Genomic DNA, 21,979 nt, shown 5'->3' with positions numbered 1-21,979 from the left:
TGAGGAATACACTTACTGCTTAGTTACTGCTCTTCCTTGCCAAATACACGTATGGTGAGCATTTCCAGAACCTGGAGTGGTTTGGGTCTGAGATGGCAATGATTTGGTACTGTGTGACTCTCACCTTATAAAAAATATTACCAAGACACTGCATATAGTATTTTTTCCAGTTTGTCAGGGCACTCGTGTATATCATTTGAGTGGTAGAGATTGTTTTGGTTTTTTTTTTTTAATAAAGTATGTTGTGATAAAGTCCAAAGTGCATCCCCCTGATACCCCACTGTATCACACAAGGCAGTAACTTAGTTCTAAGTGGGTGATGGTAACATTAGAGAATTTAATAGCTGTCATGAGATCTAGCAGTGGTTTGAATAGAGGATTGCTGCCCATAGAGAGGTGTGTGGTGCAGTCATAGCAACTATAGTAGCTAGGACCCAATCCAAGCGGTGCTTTATGTATCAGCTGAGGGTATTATCCAGTGTATGGGGGAGGCTAACGGTCATACAGAGGAAGGGGATGGATTTCATCATCATGAAGCTGATGTTTAAGCTTCTTTTGCTTTAAAATCCAGTATCTATAAAACAAACTCCTTTTTTTTTTTTTTTTTTTTTTTTTTTTTTGCCTTTTTTCCACTTAATGGTTAAATAAACGACCTCAACAGCATTTAAACAAATAACTGTCTCCTCCCTGGTAGCAATTTCAAGCATAATGAAGTGAGAAGGGTCTGGAAGAAATTGCAGCATGTCCGAGTATGGATCATCTGTGCAACTTGCTTTAGTCCTTGGAAGAAAAGAGTATCTTGAGTGTCGTGGCAGCAAACAGTGTCCCAGCCTTCCCATACCCGGATGCAGTTATCAGCAGCCTGAGTTGCAGTTCTTTGTGTGGTAAATCCCGGGAGAGTGGGGCTCCGAGAGGTCCCTGGCAAGGTCCCTGGGCTCTCAAAGAAGTGCGGCTTTACCGCAGCATGGAGGGAGCTGTGGAAGCTGTCCACCACCCTGCAGAGCTGGGGGTACCCAGAGGAGAGGCACGCTGGTCAGATGGTCTGTTACCGGCTGCTGGATGAGGGTTTTCAGGGATCCCCTCCCGGTCTCAAACACATCTACCCATCGTAGTAATGGGGGCTTTATGTTTTCTACAGCAACAGTTAATGCACTGGTGTTTGTCCTGTCAAAAGGCTGCCCTTCTCCAGGAGATGTGTGGGGCCATTTTGTCCCCCTCAGTCCCTTTGAGGAGAGGAAGATGAGGGTTTAGCCCTGTCATGAGGCTGGTGTAGGTGGAGGCAGATGCTTCGGGGGAAAGCTGCTGGGCAGGGGACAACACGGGAGAATGGTCTTCCCTCGCACATCTTTCTCTCTCTTCTGGATGTGGATTGTTACTGTGCCTTTCCATTTCGAAGCAGTTAATTATGGAACTATCTAAAATAGTGTGCCATTGAGCTTTGCAGTTAGGCTTAGTAATGATGTGGAGACCTGGCGAGTTGAGAAGAAAGCTGCTTCAGAGCACTTCTGCGGCAGAAATGGATGGTCCTGTTTCCACCCCAATTCATGTTACTTGAAAGAGCAGCATGATAAAGAGAGCTGGAGGCTACTGGACCTTAACAAAACATAACTTATCATCCTAACAGATTATGTTTTTTCCCCTTGGTCTGTTGTAGATCACTGACGTTTATGTCTGGATAATACAGTGGAGACAACTATGTAGACAAGCAAAAGAGTGTTTAGTTCACAATGTCATTATGCACATTGTGCAGATGCCAGGAGCTAAACTGATCCCAACAAGATTGCTGAGTTTTCATGTCTGAGGGCAGTGAGTGACTGGGGTGCCCAAAGAAGAGAGGCGAGGAAATCCCAAAACGCAGAATATCCGAAATCTACTGACAAGCCTGGGTCAGTATATATACTGATCGCCAGAGGCTGTGGGCTCCTGTCAGCCAAAGATCTGGCATTTTATCTTTTCATGCCTTCAGATGAAACGTTCCTCCTCTTTGTAGCTTGTGTGCCACTGGCTATATGCTCCCTACTGAGTGTTAGTATTTGGTATTGATTTCAGGAGATAAACTATGCCTTCTTTTTGAATGGCTTTTTTAAATCCCCAGGCTCTGCTGCATGTTCTTGCAAGTTTGCCTGTCCCGTGTGAGGCAAAAGTAAAATCTCAATGTTGCCTTGACACAGAAAGCAATCCTGAGGCAGAGAGAACAGCAGTCCACCCTAAAATACTTCCAGTAAATATACAGCTCTATAGATGTGCCCCATTTTCCTTTGTTAATCCCTGAAGGAGGACATCCTTGTAGGATATTCTTCTAGGAATTGTGCCTTTGCCAGTGGCACTCCAAGCGGGAGAAGCTGTGGGTGCACTCCATGAGAAAAGAAAGGGAGAAGGCCCGAGTACAGCTTCCAGCTATTGCTTAAGGGCCAGCTACTCATCAGCGTCTGAAACCTTTAGGCATCACAGCAGGTATTTCTAGCATTCTAGTCCTTGCAGAAAGTGAAGATTGATGCCTTTATTCACTGATTTTTTTTTTTTTTTTTTCCTCTTCAGTTTGTTAGTTTAAAAATCTGGTTTTATCCTTGGGCAAGACAGATTAATAAGATCTTGGCTGGAACCACAGAGCAGGGAGGGATGTCAGAAAGACAAAACTGGAAATTCTTTGTCAATGACTATTGTGTGTCATCTTCTCTTGGATGCAATTCTGGGAGTTGCCAGAGACATGCAAAATAAGTATCCAAACAACCTCTAACTAGATGTACAAGCTGAATCAATGTGTTCAGTGACTCTGCATTTAATAGACCATCTTGTTGTTTTCTGTACCTTTAAGAGTATGTCTGTAAGAGCTGGTTTTCAAAATAAGTCCATGAGATGGTGAGGTTTGAGATATTAAAAACCTATGCAGGGTGAATGCAAATGACTGTACGTGCTGTTTCTGCAAGAAAAAGGAGACGAGGAAGATGCCTGAAGGAAGAAAATTTAGTACGTGGGGTTATGTGGAACTGTTTGGAGTAGGGGGCACTAATGTTTAGGATGATGCTTTGCGTTTGGAACTTGTGACTCGAAAAGTTGAGCTTTATCTAGTAGGTCATTCTTTGTTTTTTCATGTGATTTATTATGAACTGTGGCAGCTGAGATTTGTGTGGAAGATAAGAGCAAAGCCTGACATTTGAGGATATGATCCTTCTCTCCACCCCACCCTACCCCCCGCCCGTGGTAACCAGCTACACAAAAACGTGGTAAAATGTTTTGCATTTTGAATAAAATACCGTAACTTGAACTGACTTAGCAACAGCAAGGTGACAATATTACTCTATTCAGTTTTCCATGTCTGAAAAGAGACAGCTTGCAGAGATTCTCTCTACTCTTTCCAGTTACAGAAGAAGTAAGAGAACCTCCCCTGTTGCACAGATGCAGGATGGCCGCTCCGCTCTGGCGTGCAGCGGGGTTGGGGCGCTGCCTGAGCTGCTTCTCAGGTCGCTTAGTTTGTAAATGGAATTTTAGTCTTCTAAAAGCAGTAGAAACATTAAAAGCATGGCTTTGACAATTTTTCTTCATCCAATACTAAAGTTTACCTCGAATTGTGTTCCTTAAGTTTTGTTGCGTGATCTGTGTTAATTTATGTTTCTAATTGAAATAATTCAGTGCACTCATTTCCTCATCCGTATGCATTTACCTACTGAAAATGTGTACCATATGCATACTAAGCACTATCAGTAGATGGCAACTCTAAGAACTGCAAGATCTCTGACTCATGACTTTTTTGTGGGTGGGAATGTGTCTGTGTGTGCCCAAATGGGGAGGACTTGCAGCTGCTTTTGGAGGTCGGCATGAGGCCCAACTCTGGGAAGGGAAGGGTGTTCTCTTCCTCCGATGACTTGGAGGAGGGATTGTCTTTGGAAAGCCAGACTACCCAGGGCTGTAAAGTTCAAAAGAAATATTCAAAATATTCATATCTTTTAGCTCGAATCAGAAGCTTCAATGTGTAATAGATTTTTAAGCAACAATAAACATATGTAGCTCTTTTGACCTTAATCTTTCCACTTTGGCACTTGACCTCAGCAGGAACAGAAGCGGGCCTGTGTTTGAATAAATGAATAACATCAGGGTGTAAAGAGGAAAAGTAGTAAGTGATGCACAAAATGCAGTTCTACTTCAGAGCCATTTTTGCAACTCTTCTTGTTACCTTTGTGACTTCTTTGCCTTCTGTGCCTAATGCTCAACAGGGCTGCTGGTGGCTGCGGAGTGATCGCCAGCCCCTTTCTTTCGGCACGTGTGCTCCAGTGGGCTCAGTGGGGCTCGGCATCGTCACCCGCAGCGTAGGAGGGACGGTGTCCATCTCTTCTTCAGAGCAGTGTTTGTTCTTCTGTGCTGAAAGACGTTTGTTTTGGTTTTGGCTTTTACCAGTGTAGGCAGCAGCTATGGCTCTAGGTATAGTTTCTTAAATACAGAGGAGAAATAGCCCAAGATGTGGATCTGGTTTCATACTTCAGAGCGTTGCAGTAACATTTAAAGTACACATATGGTTGAAAAAGAGATGGCCTTAAAAACAGCCTTTTTCCACTGAGGAAATCTTCTCCATCTGACTTTAGTACTCTGAGCAACGTTTTATATTGCTTTCACTTCTCATTAGTGTTGCAGCAATGTGTGTAGTACGGCAGTATGTGGAATGAAATTATTATGAATCTGTTAACCAAATTCTTATGACAGCTTATGAAGAGTGTGGACTCAAAACAACAAAGTGATGAAAACATCCTCCTACGTAAAAGGAATTTTTTTTTTTTTTTTTAAAAAAAAGAGAAGCAAGTTATTTACTTGTAAGCAATGCATACCTGAAAGAGTAGGGTATAAACTAAAGAGGCATAGAAGAGTCTCTGTAAGTAGCAGTCCTTGGGAGTGCTTTGGGAAGGCTTTGTAATTTTATGCGTTTGACAAAAATCACAATTTAAGATGCGTATTCAAAATGCTTCCTGGGAGAGAAGAAAATTGACCTATAGAAAAGCAAAGTAACTCGATTAAAGCCAAGGCAGCAAAGAGAGAAACAAACACACACAACAAAAAAGAAAAAAAAACATACTTCAGGTTTTTCAGGCTTTGGCCATCTGCAGCCACGCTGCTTTGCATAATAAGCACTTTTATAAACAAATCTACGCACACACATGCTCCATTTGTTGCAGTTTTGTCTGTGATGCTCTCTCTGCAGTTCTGCATGGCTCTAGCTCTGATGGGCTGTAGCAAATGCCAGCTTTCCATGCTTCCCTTGATTGTTTTGCTCTTTGGATCTTCCTCCGTGCTTTCTTTGTCCAAGTATTCCAATCCTACAAAGGAAGGTAGGAGAGTTAAGGAAAAAATCCCAATGATCTCACTGGTCTGGGATTTTGGAATTGGGTGAGCTATGGTTGTAGGAACCTTAAGCTATTCACATGGTGTGGTGCCCTCATACACCAAATCAGCCATGAGTGCAGATCTTGCATTTATGTTAGTCTGCTTTCCTTAGTATTACAATACTAAATACTTCAATAAATTATAAGGAAAAGATAAACTCTGGATAATAGTAGAGATGAACATAGATTTAAATACCAAGTGCTACGCACAGGATGAACCATCTAAAATAACCCCAATAATATCTTTGAAGTTCTGGAAACTTCAAGAAAGTGCTTTGAAATGTATTTCTTGTTCGGAAACACAGAATTTAGTAGAGATATTTTGTTTCATGTTGTCAGTAGACAGTATAGTGTTGGACAGAAATATAAACTATCTTTTTTTTTTTATATATACATATATATATTTGTGACCAGCGGTGTCTAGGTCTATTTTCAGAGATGTCCTCTGTTTTTTTTCGTGCTCATCTTGGGCTGCACAAGTAGTTCCAGACTCATAACTCAGTTCAAATAATTTGGTCTTTTGCCTCCCATGGTGTGGTTTTGGTAATGGGATGTGTGACTGCTCCTGGCACTACACTGACCAGGCTGTATGGGTGGGTTAGGCTGACAGTTAATATCTACAGACGTGGACGGGAAGCAGTGATGCTGCCTGCTACCGTGTCCTGGCTGAGAAGCGGTGTCGTCCCACGCTGCTCAAGCTCCATTACAGGAGCACGTCTTCATTAGCAGTATCACTGTCCGCAGCGCACGGGAGGCGGGTTGACGCAGCGCAGGCAGTACGTACGAGCCAGAAGGATGCAGAAATCGCCTGCAATGCTTCATGCATGCCGCCAGCATGGCTTAGGTGTTTGCACTGCATTACCAGTGAGCGTGTGCCTGCGGGCATCCGCAGCTGGAGCACCGACCTGCGCTGCCCACGGCAGCTGGAGAGCCTCAGGCGGGGAGGGCGAGCAGCGGTGCGATGGCACTTAAGCGCTTGTCGTCTTGCTGTCCTTGGCCCAGGCTCTGGTAGACTGGTTCTTTTCTGCTGAGAATGGTGAGCTGCAGCCTGGTTCAAGAAGCATACAAAGGAATAGTAAATTAAATTCATGCTTTCAGAAAATGGCATCCCTGCCAGTCCTCCGTCCTTGCCTCTCGCTGGCATTAACTCACCGCTGGCTGCAGCACTGAGAGCCAGGCTGGGCTTTATTTTTTGTGCTATTACAGGTACCGAATCCTCCGCGTAGAGCTGATCTGGATTTAAATGCATATAGCTGAGTCTAGAGTCCATTTCAGGCCTTTGGCTACAAACATGGGGATATTGATTTAGCTTGGAAACAGCTATGCCCTATAAGAGGTATGCTGAGTGAGGAAGGGAGCCGTAAAGAAACCAGGGCCCTCTGAGAACGCCGGCCAACCGAAAGTACTGCCAAAGTAAAAGCTGCTGGGAGAGGCAAAGGGGGAAGGGAGAGCTGTCGAGGCAAAGACAGTGTGTAAGAGAGGAGGAGTTCAGTGATGAGAAAGAAAGAAGCCAAGTGGAAAATGCCACTTCTGCTCATCTGAAATTAATTAGGCACACTGCTGTTAAACTTTGGTAGATTTGATTTTTGAGGGCAAGCCACCACTGCTGTATGTTGACACATCAAGATATTCTGATACTACTTTTTCCTCCCTCCTTGTTCTTATCAAAAGCTTTATTTTTGCTTCACAGTGGGTATACTTCTTCCTACTGATGTTAATCCCTCCTCCTTTGCCCTTCTTCCACCCCTTCCTTCCCAAAGTGGAAAAACATCTTCTGCTTTGACTTCAGAATAAATGCAATCCATTCCCCTCCTGGGTGGACTGGAAATCTGAATGGAGTGTGACAGAACTGTTCCTGATATTTCTCACTTCCATGAAATTTCTTCTTTACAACAGTAATCTTAATACACTTCGTCTAAAGCCAGTTTAAATAAATCAGAATTCCAGTTCAGCACATTTCAGACAGAAGCCTCATGCAAAGTTTCATTGCTCATGAGAGACGAAGAGATATATCTCTGAGCCTGTATCTCCACACTTCGTACTCTTCCATCAGAATCATTTGGTTTTAATGCATGTGGAAAGTCTTTGTTGCCCAATAGCCTCGCCAGCACCCTCTGGCCAGCAAAGCAGGGTAACGTGGCACGGTGCAACAGGAGTCGTTTCACTTAATAGCAGCTGCTGAGCCATTCCACCATCAGCTCCGGCAGAAGGATAAATTGAGGAGTAGATACTATGAGTACATCTACAGCGTAAACTGAAGTGTGATGACTGTGTGCTGTAAAACCTCGCGTGGCTCGCATTGGTGATCTTATCTTTTTCTCTGCATCCCAGAGGGGTTGCCACCTGACTTCTAAAAATTCTCAAGAGATTCTGACTTCTAGATTACACTTCCTGAATCATACAAGGTTTTGACGAAAGGCATCACCACTTCATGACTATTAGATGACTACTGCCAACGTGTGGGTGAATACAGACTAGTTCCAGGCTGCGAGACCTCCTGTAGCTTAAGAGGAACTGGACAAACACAGGCCAAAGGAAGGTTTGTAAAGGCAAAACATAGGATTTCATTTCTAAGGCTAAGCAGCATTTCAGCATATTTGAGCCTGTCAGCTAGTACTAACTGGCAGCTCTGCTTTTGTGAGTGAAACAAGAAATGAATTCTCTGCTAAAGTACTCAAGTAACTGAACTCTTGTTCACTGCAGTACTGTTGTTTCAGGAATACAGAAGCAGCTGCGGTGTCTTCAGAGTGTTTGGAGCTAAGGAAGATAGAGAAAGACAGAGTGCCTAGGAAATACAGGAATAGTTCCTGGTCTTTTGGCTTTTGAATCCCTTCCTTGAATAATTAAGGCTTCCAGCTTGAATTAGTGATTGGAGTGAGGAATACCATAGTGGAGAAAGGATTAGGATTTGGCAGCAAAAAGCATGTCACCTGAATACTTCAGGATGTTTTGGGTGGCAAGGGTCCGACATCATCTCGGGGAACTATTCAAGTCTAGTCCAGCTGAAGCTGGCTCACGGTCTCCTGTGTTGAGGTGTGGTAGCTGTACATACATGCACGTATTTCCAGTCAGAAAGAAACTGATTCCTTCGTTGTTCTGGGGCTCAATTATTTCAGTTCTGCTAGGACTCTTATTTTAAACTTGGGGAGTCTGTAAATAAATACGTATTATAAAAAAGTACTTTTTTCGTCCTGTTAATTTGGTGCCTCTTCAGAACAAAATGTTATGTTCTGTCTAAAAAGAAAGAATTTGTGTGCAGTATCTTACTTCTACAATTGCAGTCTGTTAATAATTATTGCCAATTTGTGGTTAGCTTAAAACATAATAGATTCTGTGTGTGTGGTTTTCGGTGAAAAATAGCTATTGTAATGTTTGTCAGACTTCTTTCTGCCTCAGGGATCACTCTGACTACAGCGTATGGAACCAATTGAATTGAACACTTCATGCCTTTGGTGTTTGTTTTTCCTCACTTCTCATCTGTCAACTGCTGTGCTCATTTTCTTTTCATTAGTATTGATTCTTGCTTGAAGATGAGATGGCCAAATTCAGTTCTCAGTTATACATGTGCAAATCCAGCAGAATAAGTTTTTGACTTAGTGCAGTAAAATGGATCAGAAGTGTAATTCTGTGCTGCTTGCATGTTTCTCTCCAAAAAAAAGAAATCATGAATTTAGAGTGGAAAATGTGTGTGGCCTTGCTGGATCAATCGGTGGTTAGCTATGAAACTAGGATGTTGGGAGTTGAACATCATGTTACCAAACACTCATAACTTTCTTTGTCATTTCAATAAGGGTTTAATGTTACCTTGATGTTTTCCACAGGTTGTGACTTATGTGCTAAAATTAGCTCTTTCAGAGGGTAAGTCTTAACAGTAAAGAGATTAATTAGTGAAATGTAGACTCCTGGAACCAGATGCTCTGCTGTCCTTTTTGAGATGTTTCTTCCATTAGTAAATTATGTGCAAACATGCATTGCAGCTATCTCTGTAGGAGATCTGATCTTAATGGGATTACAGAGGAGGACGAGTTCTTGGGGGAAACAGAGCTTGGAATTGGGCCTGTTTTGTCTCACTTTTGGATACTTGTGGTAAAGAATAAAAAGTGTTCACACAGCTGATCTGTACTTCTTTCTTTTCACTGCGTTAGCTCTTTCCCTATCTTTAACCTGTTCTCCCACGTACTTGAAGAGCCTTTTCTCATCTCCCTAGAGCTCCCTCGGAAAAGCAACCAGGTACAGAGCACCCAGTTGCCTGTTCGGTCTCTCCACCTGCCAGCTGGTGCTTGTGCCTGGATTTGCTTATTCAGGCTGTGACTCTGTTTTGTCTTCTGCAGTGCTTGAGTTCCTCCGGCTATTGACCACCGTTAGCTCTTTGGTTTTAAGCAAGGGCACAGCCCTTTAGGAGGTACAGTGATCTAAGCAGTTATCTAAAAGCTTGTTTGTTGCCAGGAATGTCTGGTTTTTTTGGCCTTACAACCTTGCCGTTGGGTCTCCTTTTATCTTTTAACTGGCCTGTTATGAAAGAAGCCAAGTCCCTTGTTGGCTGTCTGCTCCCAGGTGTTAGACATGTGCTCCATAACACATCTTTCAGATGAATGCGAGCAGCAGATGTGTGGAAGATACAAGGAAAGTAATCATAACCTTGAATCTGGTACATCCAGAAGGAAACATTTACTGTTTCTGCGCAGACTTTTAATGAATACATTTAAGATATACAATATCTTAAAGATATACAATATATTTAAGATATACAATATATTTTGTGGTTTGTGATGCATCTGATTCTTTGTGATGACCATTGGCCCCTTGTAGCACATGATTTTCATAGAATCATAGAATAGTTTGGGTTGGAAGGGACCATTAAAGGTCACCTAGTCCAACCCCTCTACCTTGGGAGGTTGCATTTTGTTTCTCCTGTCAATGTAGCAAAGACATCAGTTGGGGAAGGACGCATGATTGGAGCGTTTGTGCCCCCGTCACTTGCTTTTGTTCAGAAACCCTGTGACCAAGCAGCTCTGACAGATAGCGTGCTCATTCCTCAAACACTTGTGTAAATACAAAATATTTTAGCAGAATGTATAGAAGTATAGAGAAAACTCATGAACACAGCTTGAACTGAAGAATTATTTGGAAATAATAGTTTACTAAAACTTAATTTTTTTTATATAAAAGATAAAAGTGAATCCAAGCCTGGAATTGTACCAATAAGTTTTTGCCTTACTTCTCCGAATCTAATTGAAACTTCAAATATCGGTTAATAAAACGTAATTCTAAAATGTTTTCACTATATAAAAAACCAGTTCTTGAAGAATGCACCAAAAAGGACCTGCCCAAATAAAATGCTCGAGAGATGAGTTGACATAAAAGTTTGTACCAGCTCCCACTGAGAAGTTTCTTTACACAGTATTTTTAAGCTGCCAAAAGCTTTTGCACATACTAAGTGCTTGCCAATTTTTCTTTTTTAAATGAAATCAAAGGCAATTTTAAATTACATGAGCCTGCAAAAAGAATCTGAATTGGTGGCTAAACATTGCTTTTTGTAAAATGCATTCAAAAGACAACTGTATTTCTTGGAAATATTTTTACAAAAGGATTTGCTCCTTGAGTCAGACCATGTCTGCAGTGTTTCAGGCAGAACAAGGAGCTGAGGAGGAACTGCAGCAAACTCTGCTTTATTTCCCATCCACATCCTTTTCTGGCACTTGTTTATGCCTGGCTGTGGTGTGTATTTGTAGGAAATCAGAAGTTAACCTCTTAGCTTCTGATTTCCTGACCAATTCTTTTTTATCTAGCTTAAGTGGCACTTAATAGAAATAAGAGTCAGGATGTTCCAGCTATTTCTACAGTAAGAGGGAATTTTCTGGACTTTCCAGAATTTCCAAATTAAAAAAAACCCCAAAATTTCCAAATTAAAAAAAAAAACTCTTGATACAGAGTCAGGTTGTCAGTGACCAGTTTAGGTTTGATGATAAGGCAAGAGTGAAGGTCCAAGGGCTTGTCTTTGCATGTTGAATGCAAAGAGCAAGATGTGGGAGTGGGGAGAAGCACAAGGGCAGGAATACTGGTTTACACTCATCCCATTGGAGAAAATCATCCAGAGAAGGCGAAGCAAGAGGAATTAGTATGATTCAGCTCTCTGCCTTGCAGAGGCTGGGACCTGGAAGCTTAGAGCAGCCTCACTGTGTTAAGAATGACATAGTTTTGGTCCTGATTTCCAGCTCACTGAGAAGTTATAAAAAAATTTTGCTTTTTGATCTATCCTTGGATAGCAGAGTTCCGTAGCAGCTTCTTGGGAGAGCTTTAATACCTTTCACAATTCAAAACAGACTTACTGGAATTGGAAAATAACAGAGAAGGATGAGGAGGATCAGCGAAGCTAGTCCATGACTACGTATGTAGACGAAGACTGGATCTGGACTGGACTGGCCTGAAAAATAACTATGAGGGGATATGATGGAAGTCATAAAAATCAAGAACGGTCAGAGACATGTAGATTTTGCTTGCAGTTTCTTCTCTCAAGAAGAGGAGTAGGGATCATCAAATGAAACTAATTGGGGGGCAAGTTTGGAGGAAAAAAAATTCACGTAATGAATATTAAAACTGGACTTCCTTGCCACAAAATGTTTAGCATCCATAGTGTCTGCATAGGTTTGAAGAATTACTGGAAAAATTCATGAGAGAAAAGTCTTTAAGAACTAATAAATATACAGATACCATTTCAGGCTGGGAACCTGCATGAGTGGAAACTGGAAGAGTATTCAGGAGAAATACTATTATACTGACTGTTTTCTGTACTTTTACCTAAGCATCTGTAGATTCTCACAGGTGGAGAAATCTGGGTGAAGTGAACTTTCATCCTTCCCAGTATGACCATGCTTACATAAACTGGAATTTAGCGTGGCATCCAGGTGAACATTCAGTACTTCCCTTGCTGCTGGAATAGTATTGTACTTGACATTGTCTTGCCTCTTACACATGCAAGTATGTCAGCTTGATTGACTCTGCTCCCATGAATTATTTTGCATTTGTTGCAGGTTACGGTCCCTGTTTTTGTTTTCTGTGTTCCAAGAGATCAGTGAGAGAAGCGGAATGTCAAAAGGATGCAAGTTGTCTTTCTCTTTTCCACGTACTAACCTTAACGAATGTAGATCTGACTGGCAGGGTTTTGCATTTCACTCCTTTTTTTGTTAAAATGAGAAAATAATCTTGCTTATCTGCTTTTGAAATTTGTGTGCTTTTTCTCTCTTCCAAAATGCCATTATTTAGCTTTCAATTATAGGATCCAGATGATGAATTGTTATATGCAGTTGCTTTCTTAATTGCTTAAGATACCCACAGGCGCTAGAAAAGAGTGCACAGGAATTTGTACCATTGAATATACAAGTTACAAGTATGTAATCTCAGACACGATAATGGTCGTACAGTCAGCTTGCATACATATGGAGGGGAGTGTATTTTAGGACTTAGAAAAAACAATGAAGAGGATCCCAGGGTATTTTATATCAATATTATGGCATTGTAGATGTTGATTGTGACCTTGAGTAAATAAGTGAGTTGCCTGACCTCCTTTTGCTTCAGTTATTCCAGCTGGAAAATTGGGTGAAAATGTGGATTCTCTTTATAAGCCAGATGTTGTCTGAGCTGAGCTTTTCTTGGTAAAGAAAAAGAAAAATCATTTCTGCAACGTACCACAGACATGAATAGCAAGTATTAGAATTACAATCAGAAAAGCATGCAGTGGAAGCCAAAATCACAGCAGCATCGACATGTCTAGAGATAGTAAATTTAGATGATTAAATTATTTAATCGCCTTTTATGGCCCTTCATCACTATGTGTTTTGTTATCAAGGGCTGATTCCAGTCCAAGTAGATGAAAACAAAATGGTAATGTTTGTTTGAAATTTCCCAGTAGATCAAACTAAAGAAGAAATTAAAGTAATTGCGTATTTTGCTTTTGTACACATCAGCAGGACAACATTGCTAATGGATAGTTTATTTTTCCAACCTGATTGCTGCTGTAAGAAGCAGCATTTTGTTTGCTAAGGAGAATAAGTATAGCCCTATTTCTGTGCAACCTGTGCAAAGATACCCGGCACAAAAGCCCGTGGATAGTGTGCTCAGTTGTGCCGTATGCAAGTCTCCGGCTCCGCTCTGCACCGGGGACTGTCGCACTTGCAAAGAGGACAGCTGGTAGCACCACGGCACAGTACCCCCTCTCTTCTTGCTCCCCCAGTGGCTGCTAGCTCCAAGGCTGAAAGGGTAGGCGAGGAGCGGCTGCAAGGAGGAGATCCGCAATACTGGTTTTCTGTAAGTGACGCTGTGTGGCTGTAGCTGGAGGCCTTTTGGGTAGCATCAACAGGTCTCCATTTAGTGTCAAGGGAATATTTTGTATTCGTGCCAGGTGCGGGTGGGTTTCCAGCTCGGAAATCTGCTGAAATGATGCTGCTGTTACGAGTATTTTCTGGGAGGGTTGGCTGGCATAAACGTTGCTGTGGCAAGGAGAGAGCGGCAAGGCGTGTGCGCGTGGCGCGGTGCTCCCGGGCTGCGGGAGGGGCAGGGGCTGCTGCTGGCCCGGCTGCGCCGGTTCCCAAGCGGGAGAACAGCAAGACGTTCTTTAGGAGCTGTAAAACCAGCAAAGGGGTAGTCAGTGGCTTTTGGAGTGTGGACATCATTGGCGAGCTCTTGTGAGTGCTTACAGGACCATTTTGGGGTGATGAAGGACGTGCTGTAAGGAGCGCGGTGCGTGAGGCGGGCCGGGAGCTGCCGGGCTGCCCTCCCCGAGGCCTTCTCCTCACCCCCCGGGGACCTCCAGCCGCAGCGGAACCTTACCGGCTCTGGCTACGCAGAGACTGGCAAGGGCAGCCTGGGGACGGCTCCTGACACCGCCAGTTCAACGGGAGGGTGTGTTTCAGCCTTTCACACAGGGCAGAGAAACACAGCAGCCTCTCACACCTTTGTTCTGCGCGAGTGCACTGGTGTCTGGGGCGGGAAGTGGAGGTGAAGGCGGGGAGGGAGGGGGAGCTGAGACCAGTGCCCTGTCAGGCCAGGAGGAAAAGAAAGGGATTGGCATAGGTGGGGTCACTGACATGGGGACTGTTGTCTGGAAAGATCTGTTAGCAGAGCTCTGACAAATATAAGGGGCTTCTTTTCCTGGGTATTTGTGCAGGGACACTGGCCCCCGCCTTGGAACGCTCACCTTGTGTGCCGATGTCGTTTTAACCGTGATGGGTTCCCGGCCCTTTGCCTGGTCAGAGCTTGCTGCATGGATGTGTAGGCAGGTGCAAGCATCAGCTATTCTAATGACTTTATGGAGCATTGTATGCGAAGGTTGATGTTTCAGCTGAAGTTGTTAGACCATAGGTGGAGTCATATTTCTCAAAAAACAATGTCATTTGCTTCCAGTTGATTCAATACCAGAGTGACTTTGCAAAAGGTTGCTTCATATGTAGTTTTTCCTAATTAAATTGTTTTACCTTTCTGTTCAAACTGGTTTGGTTTTATATTTTTCCCTTTTTTTTTTTTTTTAAAGGACATTTTCAAAGCATGGATCAATACTGAGCATTTAATTCCAAAAGACAACCTCTTGGGTTGGGGGGCGGGGAGGGGAATGTTCAGTCTTTGACAAAAGGGATTGGGATGGAGGTCGCTAGGACTTTCCATCTTCTTTGGTAGGTGCTAGTGAAAAACACCTATCTGTTTCTGGTCCCAGCGTAGTAATCTGCTTTACCTGTCCAACCTGAAGCTTTTAGGAAGTGCGGTTTTTACATGCATTCACAAACCACTACAGAGCACATGCTATTCCCGATGCCTGGAAGATGCAGATAAGATGAACGTGTGGTGTCCAGTCGCCTCGGTTTTAGTCTCACAGTCCCATTAGTAGATTTTTGGTAATCATATCTGAAAACACATGCAGTGTGTTGCCACTCACTAGAATCAATTTCCTAGCAAGCACTCTGACCACAAAAGGGATGGCAAATTATATCTGATGCATCTTGCTTTGTCCGAACGCGTAACTGACTTCTAGCAGCATTGCCCTGCTGCCCTGTTCGGGATGTGACAGACAGTGATGGCGGGCTTGCTGGGGGATTGAAACTGAAGACCAGGTGAGGAATATATGGAAAGCAGCATCAGTATGTATTAATATAGCTCATGTACTGGCACTGCCTGCATGTTGTGGGATATTAACTGTGTTAATCTCCTCGTTATTGGCCTCAGTAGTTGAGTATACCAGCAAGGTCTCCAAGTTTTGTGACTTCTGCACCCTACATCCATAATATGGGATACAGAAGGCTGGAAGGCTATGTGGAGTAAGTTGTTTTTTTTTAAAAAAAAAAAAAAAAATTAAAGAAGGAAAAAAAAATAGGGAGCCCTTTGTGACCCTCTCCAGGGTACCATATTTTTTCTTCTTCTCTCCGATACCTGAGCTGATAGCTGCCTGCTGGCCATGTGCTAACATCATGGTCGCAAAGGGCAGAATTCTTTCTCTTTCTACTCCAAGGGCTGGATGTTGGGCATAGCTGGCGTCCTTTGTTTTTTCTTCAATGACTTTATTGCTGTGGTTCTGCCAGGAATTCTGACGTGCTGGAAATGCCACAAGCCATTCAAGGGAGGTATGCAGGTATCTTATCTGTACTCTGACAAGCGGTAAAGTGTTAAGTTTGTCAGCCAAATTTCTCAGTACTAGTCTATGCTGCGGAGACTGCCTGAATGGTAATGTTACTGTCATCGTGGTGGTTTTAGTTTATAAATGAAGCAAGTTTTGTTATGAGAGGTTTGTCTTTCATTTCAGAATTTAATTTCAGAATAGGCATAATGTGCAGTTGATGCAGTTTGTTCCACCAAAAGGTGTCTTCTTACTTGTTAATTAAACTATCTTTCTCAAATCTGTTAAACAAAGGGCCAGGATTTGGTGCGTAATGACTATGGATGTGCAATTATTTATATATACATGAGCATAAGTCAAGACTATTTTTTTGACTTGCACTCTGTATATGTCAGCATTGCTCCTGGACAGAAGGTCCTGAGCTGAAGGGAAGCATTCATTCCCTGAAACTTGCTATGCATTCGATCTTTGCATGTAATTTCCACTCCCTCCCCCCCTCTAAATTTGAGGGGAAAAAAAAAATGCCAGTGTGGCTAACTGAAGCTTCATTTCTTGATCCTTCTTGGTGGGAGATGGTATATTATTTTAGAAGGACAGTATGGTGAATTCAGTATTTGCTACACAGCAACTCAAATATTTAGCCTGGTTTGGAGTGTCTTTTATGTTAGTTGAAGATACGCGCTGTGGGGACTGAATGTTTGTATCTTTATATGGCTGCTAGCAAAGCACTAGTGAAATTCATTTTCCAGTGATTGCATGGCATACTGTAGTAGTGGATTAGTTTTGTCCAGCAGTACATTTTTACATATTGCTGTGTATCATAGATTCAAACTGAAGTCAATGAAGCATGACAGTGAATAGATTTAAGAGGGAAGAAAATTAAGTTGGACAGAAGCTCTAGAAGAAATGTGGGAAAAGAGAATAAAAAAGTTATTAAAGAACTCATGACCCCTATCAGAAAACTGAATGCTAGTGGCTCTGAAGCAAAGGGAATGCATAGCTGTTCCTTAACAGGAGTAGAGATATCAAATGTTATTATTTTTCCTATTTAGATATTAATCAGTTTCTTCAAAATGCTGGGAACAGATGAACATGTTCAGCAAAGACAGCAGAGCAGAGGGCAATTAAACGCTGAATTAACTACCTTACTACATTTTATCATTTTTTGAAGTGCTTCAACATCCTTATTTTGACTGTATGAATCAGATACAGCGGTTTACAACATAAACAAGGCTTGTGGATTTCCTGTGACCAAATACCTCTTTTCTTTGGATAACTTGAGGTATGGATAAATACTTCTCACCTTATACATAATAGTTCTGAATTTAAAAGCACCGCAGGAGCTTTATTCATATTAACATAACCAATTTTATGGTCATCTTAAAGTATCTGATCTCTTTAATCGGAGAGACAGAGAAGTCTTTGAGGAAAAATTAGGAAATCTTTCACAGTCACACTAATGCAAATGAAGTTTGCTTTGTACTTCTACAGGACGAAGCATTATTAGACATTTGACTGGTGATGTTATTCCCCATTACAAGTGTAGAGGGATTTGCATTCAAAACAGATCTAAGAAAGTGGAATCTTTATTTGCAGTTATTTACTATTAGTTCTGTTTATATCTCTGTGTGAATGCTGTAGCTTGTTATTTCATTGCTTCAACCTTTTAATGCTTTGGTGTTGAGAAAATATAATGCTTAGTGCCTTTAGCATCAAGTCTGAAAAACTGGCTGTCAGAGATACGGAAATAAATGAGGTTTAATAATATTAGGAATGAAAATCCTTTGGACAAAAATACTCAGTGGAGTAAATTGGATAAGAACCAGCTGGAAACTTGAACAGAAGTTGATCTTTTGTATTATTTGGGAGTAACACAAGTTCATCAAAGTTTCAGGAAGCGGTGGTGACCCTTATCTGGGTGGAAAGGACGCCCTGGAAGGGCTCCTCAGTGCTGCTGGAGGCAGGAAGCTGGGACAGAGCCTTTCCGAGGAAAGGAAAGATGGAGCTCAGCTCGTTCTGTGTGACAGTTACAGAAAGGAGTTGATAGGCGAAGGAGCCTCTGGGAGGAACTGATACCTGCTTAAAGTTAAGCCAGTAGAGCTGATGGATCCAGCGTTAAATTTAACTTCTGGCAAGGACCTCTTGTCTTGGCAACTGCATTCGCTATGTTATATGAGAGGCACTTGGGACTCAGTATAGATAGCGTGGTGGGTTGAGAGAAAACAAGGGTGATTCCAACTTGGTTAATGTTGCGGCACTGTATTGGTAGCCACTTGAAATGTCTGCATACCTTGGCAAAGGGTTTCTGTTGTCTTTTCTGTTTTCTCGTGCCAGGCACAGATGCTTTTCACCGCTAAGTAGGAGTACAGTGAAATCTGTCTTAACTAGTTGCACAGCAGGCTGGTAACACTCAGTTTAAAGGAGGTGATCTTCTCAAAGGCAAAGCTAAATGACAAAGATAATAATGAGATGGGTTTTTAATTCATGAAGTTGCACCATGTTTTAGCTGTGGAAGACAAAAGCAAACTAATCAGACCGATGTGTTGTTTTGTAGTGCTCAGGTCAGACACGCTGGCCTCGGTGTGACTGCTTTCCTGGCGTGGAAATCCAGCATGTGAAAGAATCATGTGGAAATTCTGCAGAGGTTTGTTACTTTGGATCAAATGTTACTAACGCTGAAAAATGCCTGAAAGAGTTCATAGAACTCAGAATTATTTGCTGGAAAGAAAAAGGAAAAAAAATGGCACTCGGGCTAATGTTGCAGATCTCAGACAGAGTACTTAATTGAAACAAGTTGTGAAAAAGATGCTTATCATCCAATTTGCAAAAAATCCAGAATGAAAAAGCAAAAAAACTATCATTTGTCTTAGTTATGCACACTGATATTAAGTAAGAATAAAAAAACCTAATGCACACCACATAAAGACTATGTGTATAGGGGAATGCAGCTTTGCCGCAACAGCAGGATGAATCCTCAGCTGGAACAAAGGAGAAGAAAAGGGGCTCTGTGTGTGTATGCACATGTGTGGGCACTGAGGGGGTTTGTTCAGTTTTAAAAGACCTTTGTGCCCTGCCAGCCTTCAGACAGCTGAGCATTGGGCGAGTCTCCTTACCTTAATTAAGAATAGTTTGATTGCCTGTGTCCCTGCTCCTGTTGCCTCTGCGGTTCTGAGGCACTGCCACGGAGTGGGGGGCTCCTAACCTGTCGGGGTGCTGCTGTGACTGCCCCTGCGTGGGGCACCTGGGGAACTGGCTCTGTCTGGCAGCTTTACTCTCACCTGAGATGGGTTGAAGCAAGCAGTGATTTTTCTTAGTTGGCAGGTGACAAGCCCTTCTAAAACCAGGCTTTTACAAGCCAAAAATGTATTTTGATATTAGCATATAAATTTCACTATTTTTCCCTTTTTATAAGTGCCTGCAGATTTCGGAGTTTGCAGGGTGCTTTCTCTTATTGATGTTTCATGCCACTTTGGAAGGGGAGCTGTTACCTTGGTCCAAAAGCAGAGATGATTCTGGGCCCTGGCAGCACAAACCTGTTGCTGTGTGCTCTGTGATTGAAGTCTGCTTCCGAGGGGCTCGGTAGGAGGTTGTTGTTCTGTGAAAGCTTTTTTTTAGCTTGCAGACATACGTGCACATGAAGTAAGAGTGCAGCCGTTTTGGCTTTCGAATCGGGGAGGGTGGTGAGGAGAAAGGATGTAATGGGTTTTGAGACAAAGATAGATATTCAGTTGCAAGCATTTTTTCTACAACTTCCTATTTTGATTTGCATTAGAGGCGGGGGCTGGGTGTATTTATGGTTTAATGAGACACTCTCGCCTTAATAGCAGAATATTATTCACAGGAAGAAATGAGTTACTGCTGGGTTTCTTCTTCTTTCTGTTCAGTTACTGTGGATACAGCATGTAAGTTTTAGACATACTTCCCCCTTGAACAGTATACGCAGCTTCCAGTTGTTATGCTGAAGCTGCTGAAGGAAAGAGATTAAAGGAGCACAGTTTTTAAAGAGAGATTTGTTTGCTGCTTGAATTCCTGCGCTACAATGAGCTTTCGCGGGAGATTCAGAAGGGAGCCCAGTGAACTGCGGAGGAAGAGAAGGACCATTAGGCGAGTGAATCAAGGAGAAATTCACAGATTAAGCTGCGTGAGTATGCACCTCTTCTTCCATCTCTTCTACGAAATTGCTAAGAAATTACAGGTCAAACACGCTTCAGACTACACGTAGGCGAGAGTAGGATTTATTCCTTGGTGTGTACGTAGGATTGAGTCTCATCGATCTGTGTGATGAGGTACTGAACATTGGAGAATGATTACTGAAGTCTGAGACTGAAGCACAGGGAGTTCAGGAGTTCACAGAACTCGAGCAGACACGTACTGATAATGGTAACGGTATTGTCAGATAGTCTCTCTGGCGCCTGGTAACGCATGCTTGGTAGCTCCATGAAAATCCATAATGCTGCTTCTGGAGTAGAAAGTTACCCTGTACGATTTCGGATCTCACGATCTGCTATGGGCGATTTGTGCCTCTCGAGGCCAGGAGGAGGAGGAGAAAGCCACTGTCCTCCTGCAGGGCGGGCAGCAAATAGAGAAAGCTCCAGAGCGCTTGGTGGAAAGCTGGAGTGAGGTTCTGCCCCACGAGGTAGATGGCAGCTTTGCTAGTGATGGCTTTGGGCCAGGATTGCACCTCCCGAAACTCCGCTGTGTGACACTGGGCAGCCCACGTTAACTGCGTTGAGCCTAAGCTTTCCTGACTGAAATTGAAACTGCAGACAATTTTAGGTAAAACGCTTCAAGCCTGCTGTTGAGAAGCCTTAGGCAAGTACTGGTTTTCAGGGTATTCTCTTAACTTGAGAGATTACTTTACATGTCAAACGTTTAATGGCTTCCCCGAGAATGATTTGGAGACAGTGGATCCTTTTCTTCATGGCAGGAGGTGTTTGGTTTTCTTCTGTAGTTTTGTATATCCAATTACAAGCTGTGTTTGCATGTGCATGCTGGAGGCTCTTTTGAGGCTATTCTGCATGTCCAGTGTAACAAAGAATCAGTGATAATACACTGAAGAAGATTATTCTCACTAACTTTTTCAAATAGGAAGGAAAATAACTTTGCAGTTGTAACACTTGGTCACAGATTGATGAAGATGGTCTGTGGTTCATCTAGTAGAGTGCTTGGGTTTTGCTTGTGACTAGCTGCCATTTTGGATAGATATTTTATACGGAAATGGATCTTTTTGACAAGGCTACTTTACAGTGTAGTTCCTGCTGCCCTGTGCTATTGGCATATGGTTGAAGATACCAAGTTTAAGCTTCATGGTCTTGGGTCCCAAGAATGAATGCTGGTGGTGCTGCTAAAAGCATCTAACCCTGGCAGTTCACAAGACTTTTGTAAGAGGTAGGCACTTGACTTATCTAAATCCTGGTTAGGAGGGATTTTTGTCATTCTTGTACAAATCCTGTCTATATGTGAATAGTACTCACCAGAAGTGGTTGAAGCCTTACAGGAAAGTATGGCTGGAAATAAAACAAAGCATGAATAGTAACAATAAGTCAGTAGCCTGCCTGCAGATCAAGAGGAGTATATTTGTTCATTCTTGCCTGTATCTCAGATAACAGAAGCTGAAAGTCTGTTCAATTTAGCGGTGCCAAAGAACCTTTAAATTGTTGTGATTTCTAGGAGTCAATAAAATGTATCATACTTTGACCTAAAACTGAGAGCGCTTGCAACCGTGTGCTTGTTGCCTTTAATTGGAAATAGGTAACGCGCCTTTTTCATCAGAGGCTTGTGGTTCACACTGCCCTTCCCGTGAAGTGACTGGCCGCTGTAATGTCAGGGCCATAACTCGGGTTTTCAGGGGAATCTGTTCGTTCCGATTTCTGTTCTTTTCAGACATAAGATAGACTAAGATGGGGTCACTGCGTCGTGTTATTCTGCGAGTGTGTTTCTCAATAGTTTGTTTAGCCCTTAGGAAACGTGGGCACGCTTGGCTTTACTTTTGTGGCTTGTGACCTGTGTA

The 21,979-nt window shown here is 42.6% G+C and overlaps 1 protein-coding gene across 3 annotated transcripts in view; it reads left to right on the top strand.

Annotated features, from left to right (window-relative positions):
* Window positions 1–21,979, top strand: part of DOCK10 (dedicator of cytokinesis 10) — a 162,558-nt gene that overhangs the window by 23,991 nt on the left and 116,588 nt on the right. The window contains exon 1 of one of the 3 annotated variants that reach the window (XM_075158203.1): window positions 19,809–20,110. The exons of the other annotated variants lie outside the window; for them this stretch is intronic. Within the exon in view, the coding sequence (XP_075014304.1) occupies window positions 20,009–20,110 (102 nt within the window). The 5' untranslated portion in view covers window positions 19,809–20,008. Of the gene's footprint in view, window positions 1–19,808; window positions 20,111–21,979 lie in introns of those variants that run through there. 3 annotated transcript variants of the gene reach the window in all.

Source organism: Calonectris borealis, chromosome 9 (genome assembly GCF_964195595.1).
Source record: "Calonectris borealis chromosome 9, bCalBor7.hap1.2, whole genome shotgun sequence".
In the NCBI taxonomy this organism is placed as follows: Eukaryota; Metazoa; Chordata; class Aves; order Procellariiformes; family Procellariidae; genus Calonectris; species Calonectris borealis.
This window is presented reverse-complemented; position numbering and strand designations above follow the sequence as displayed.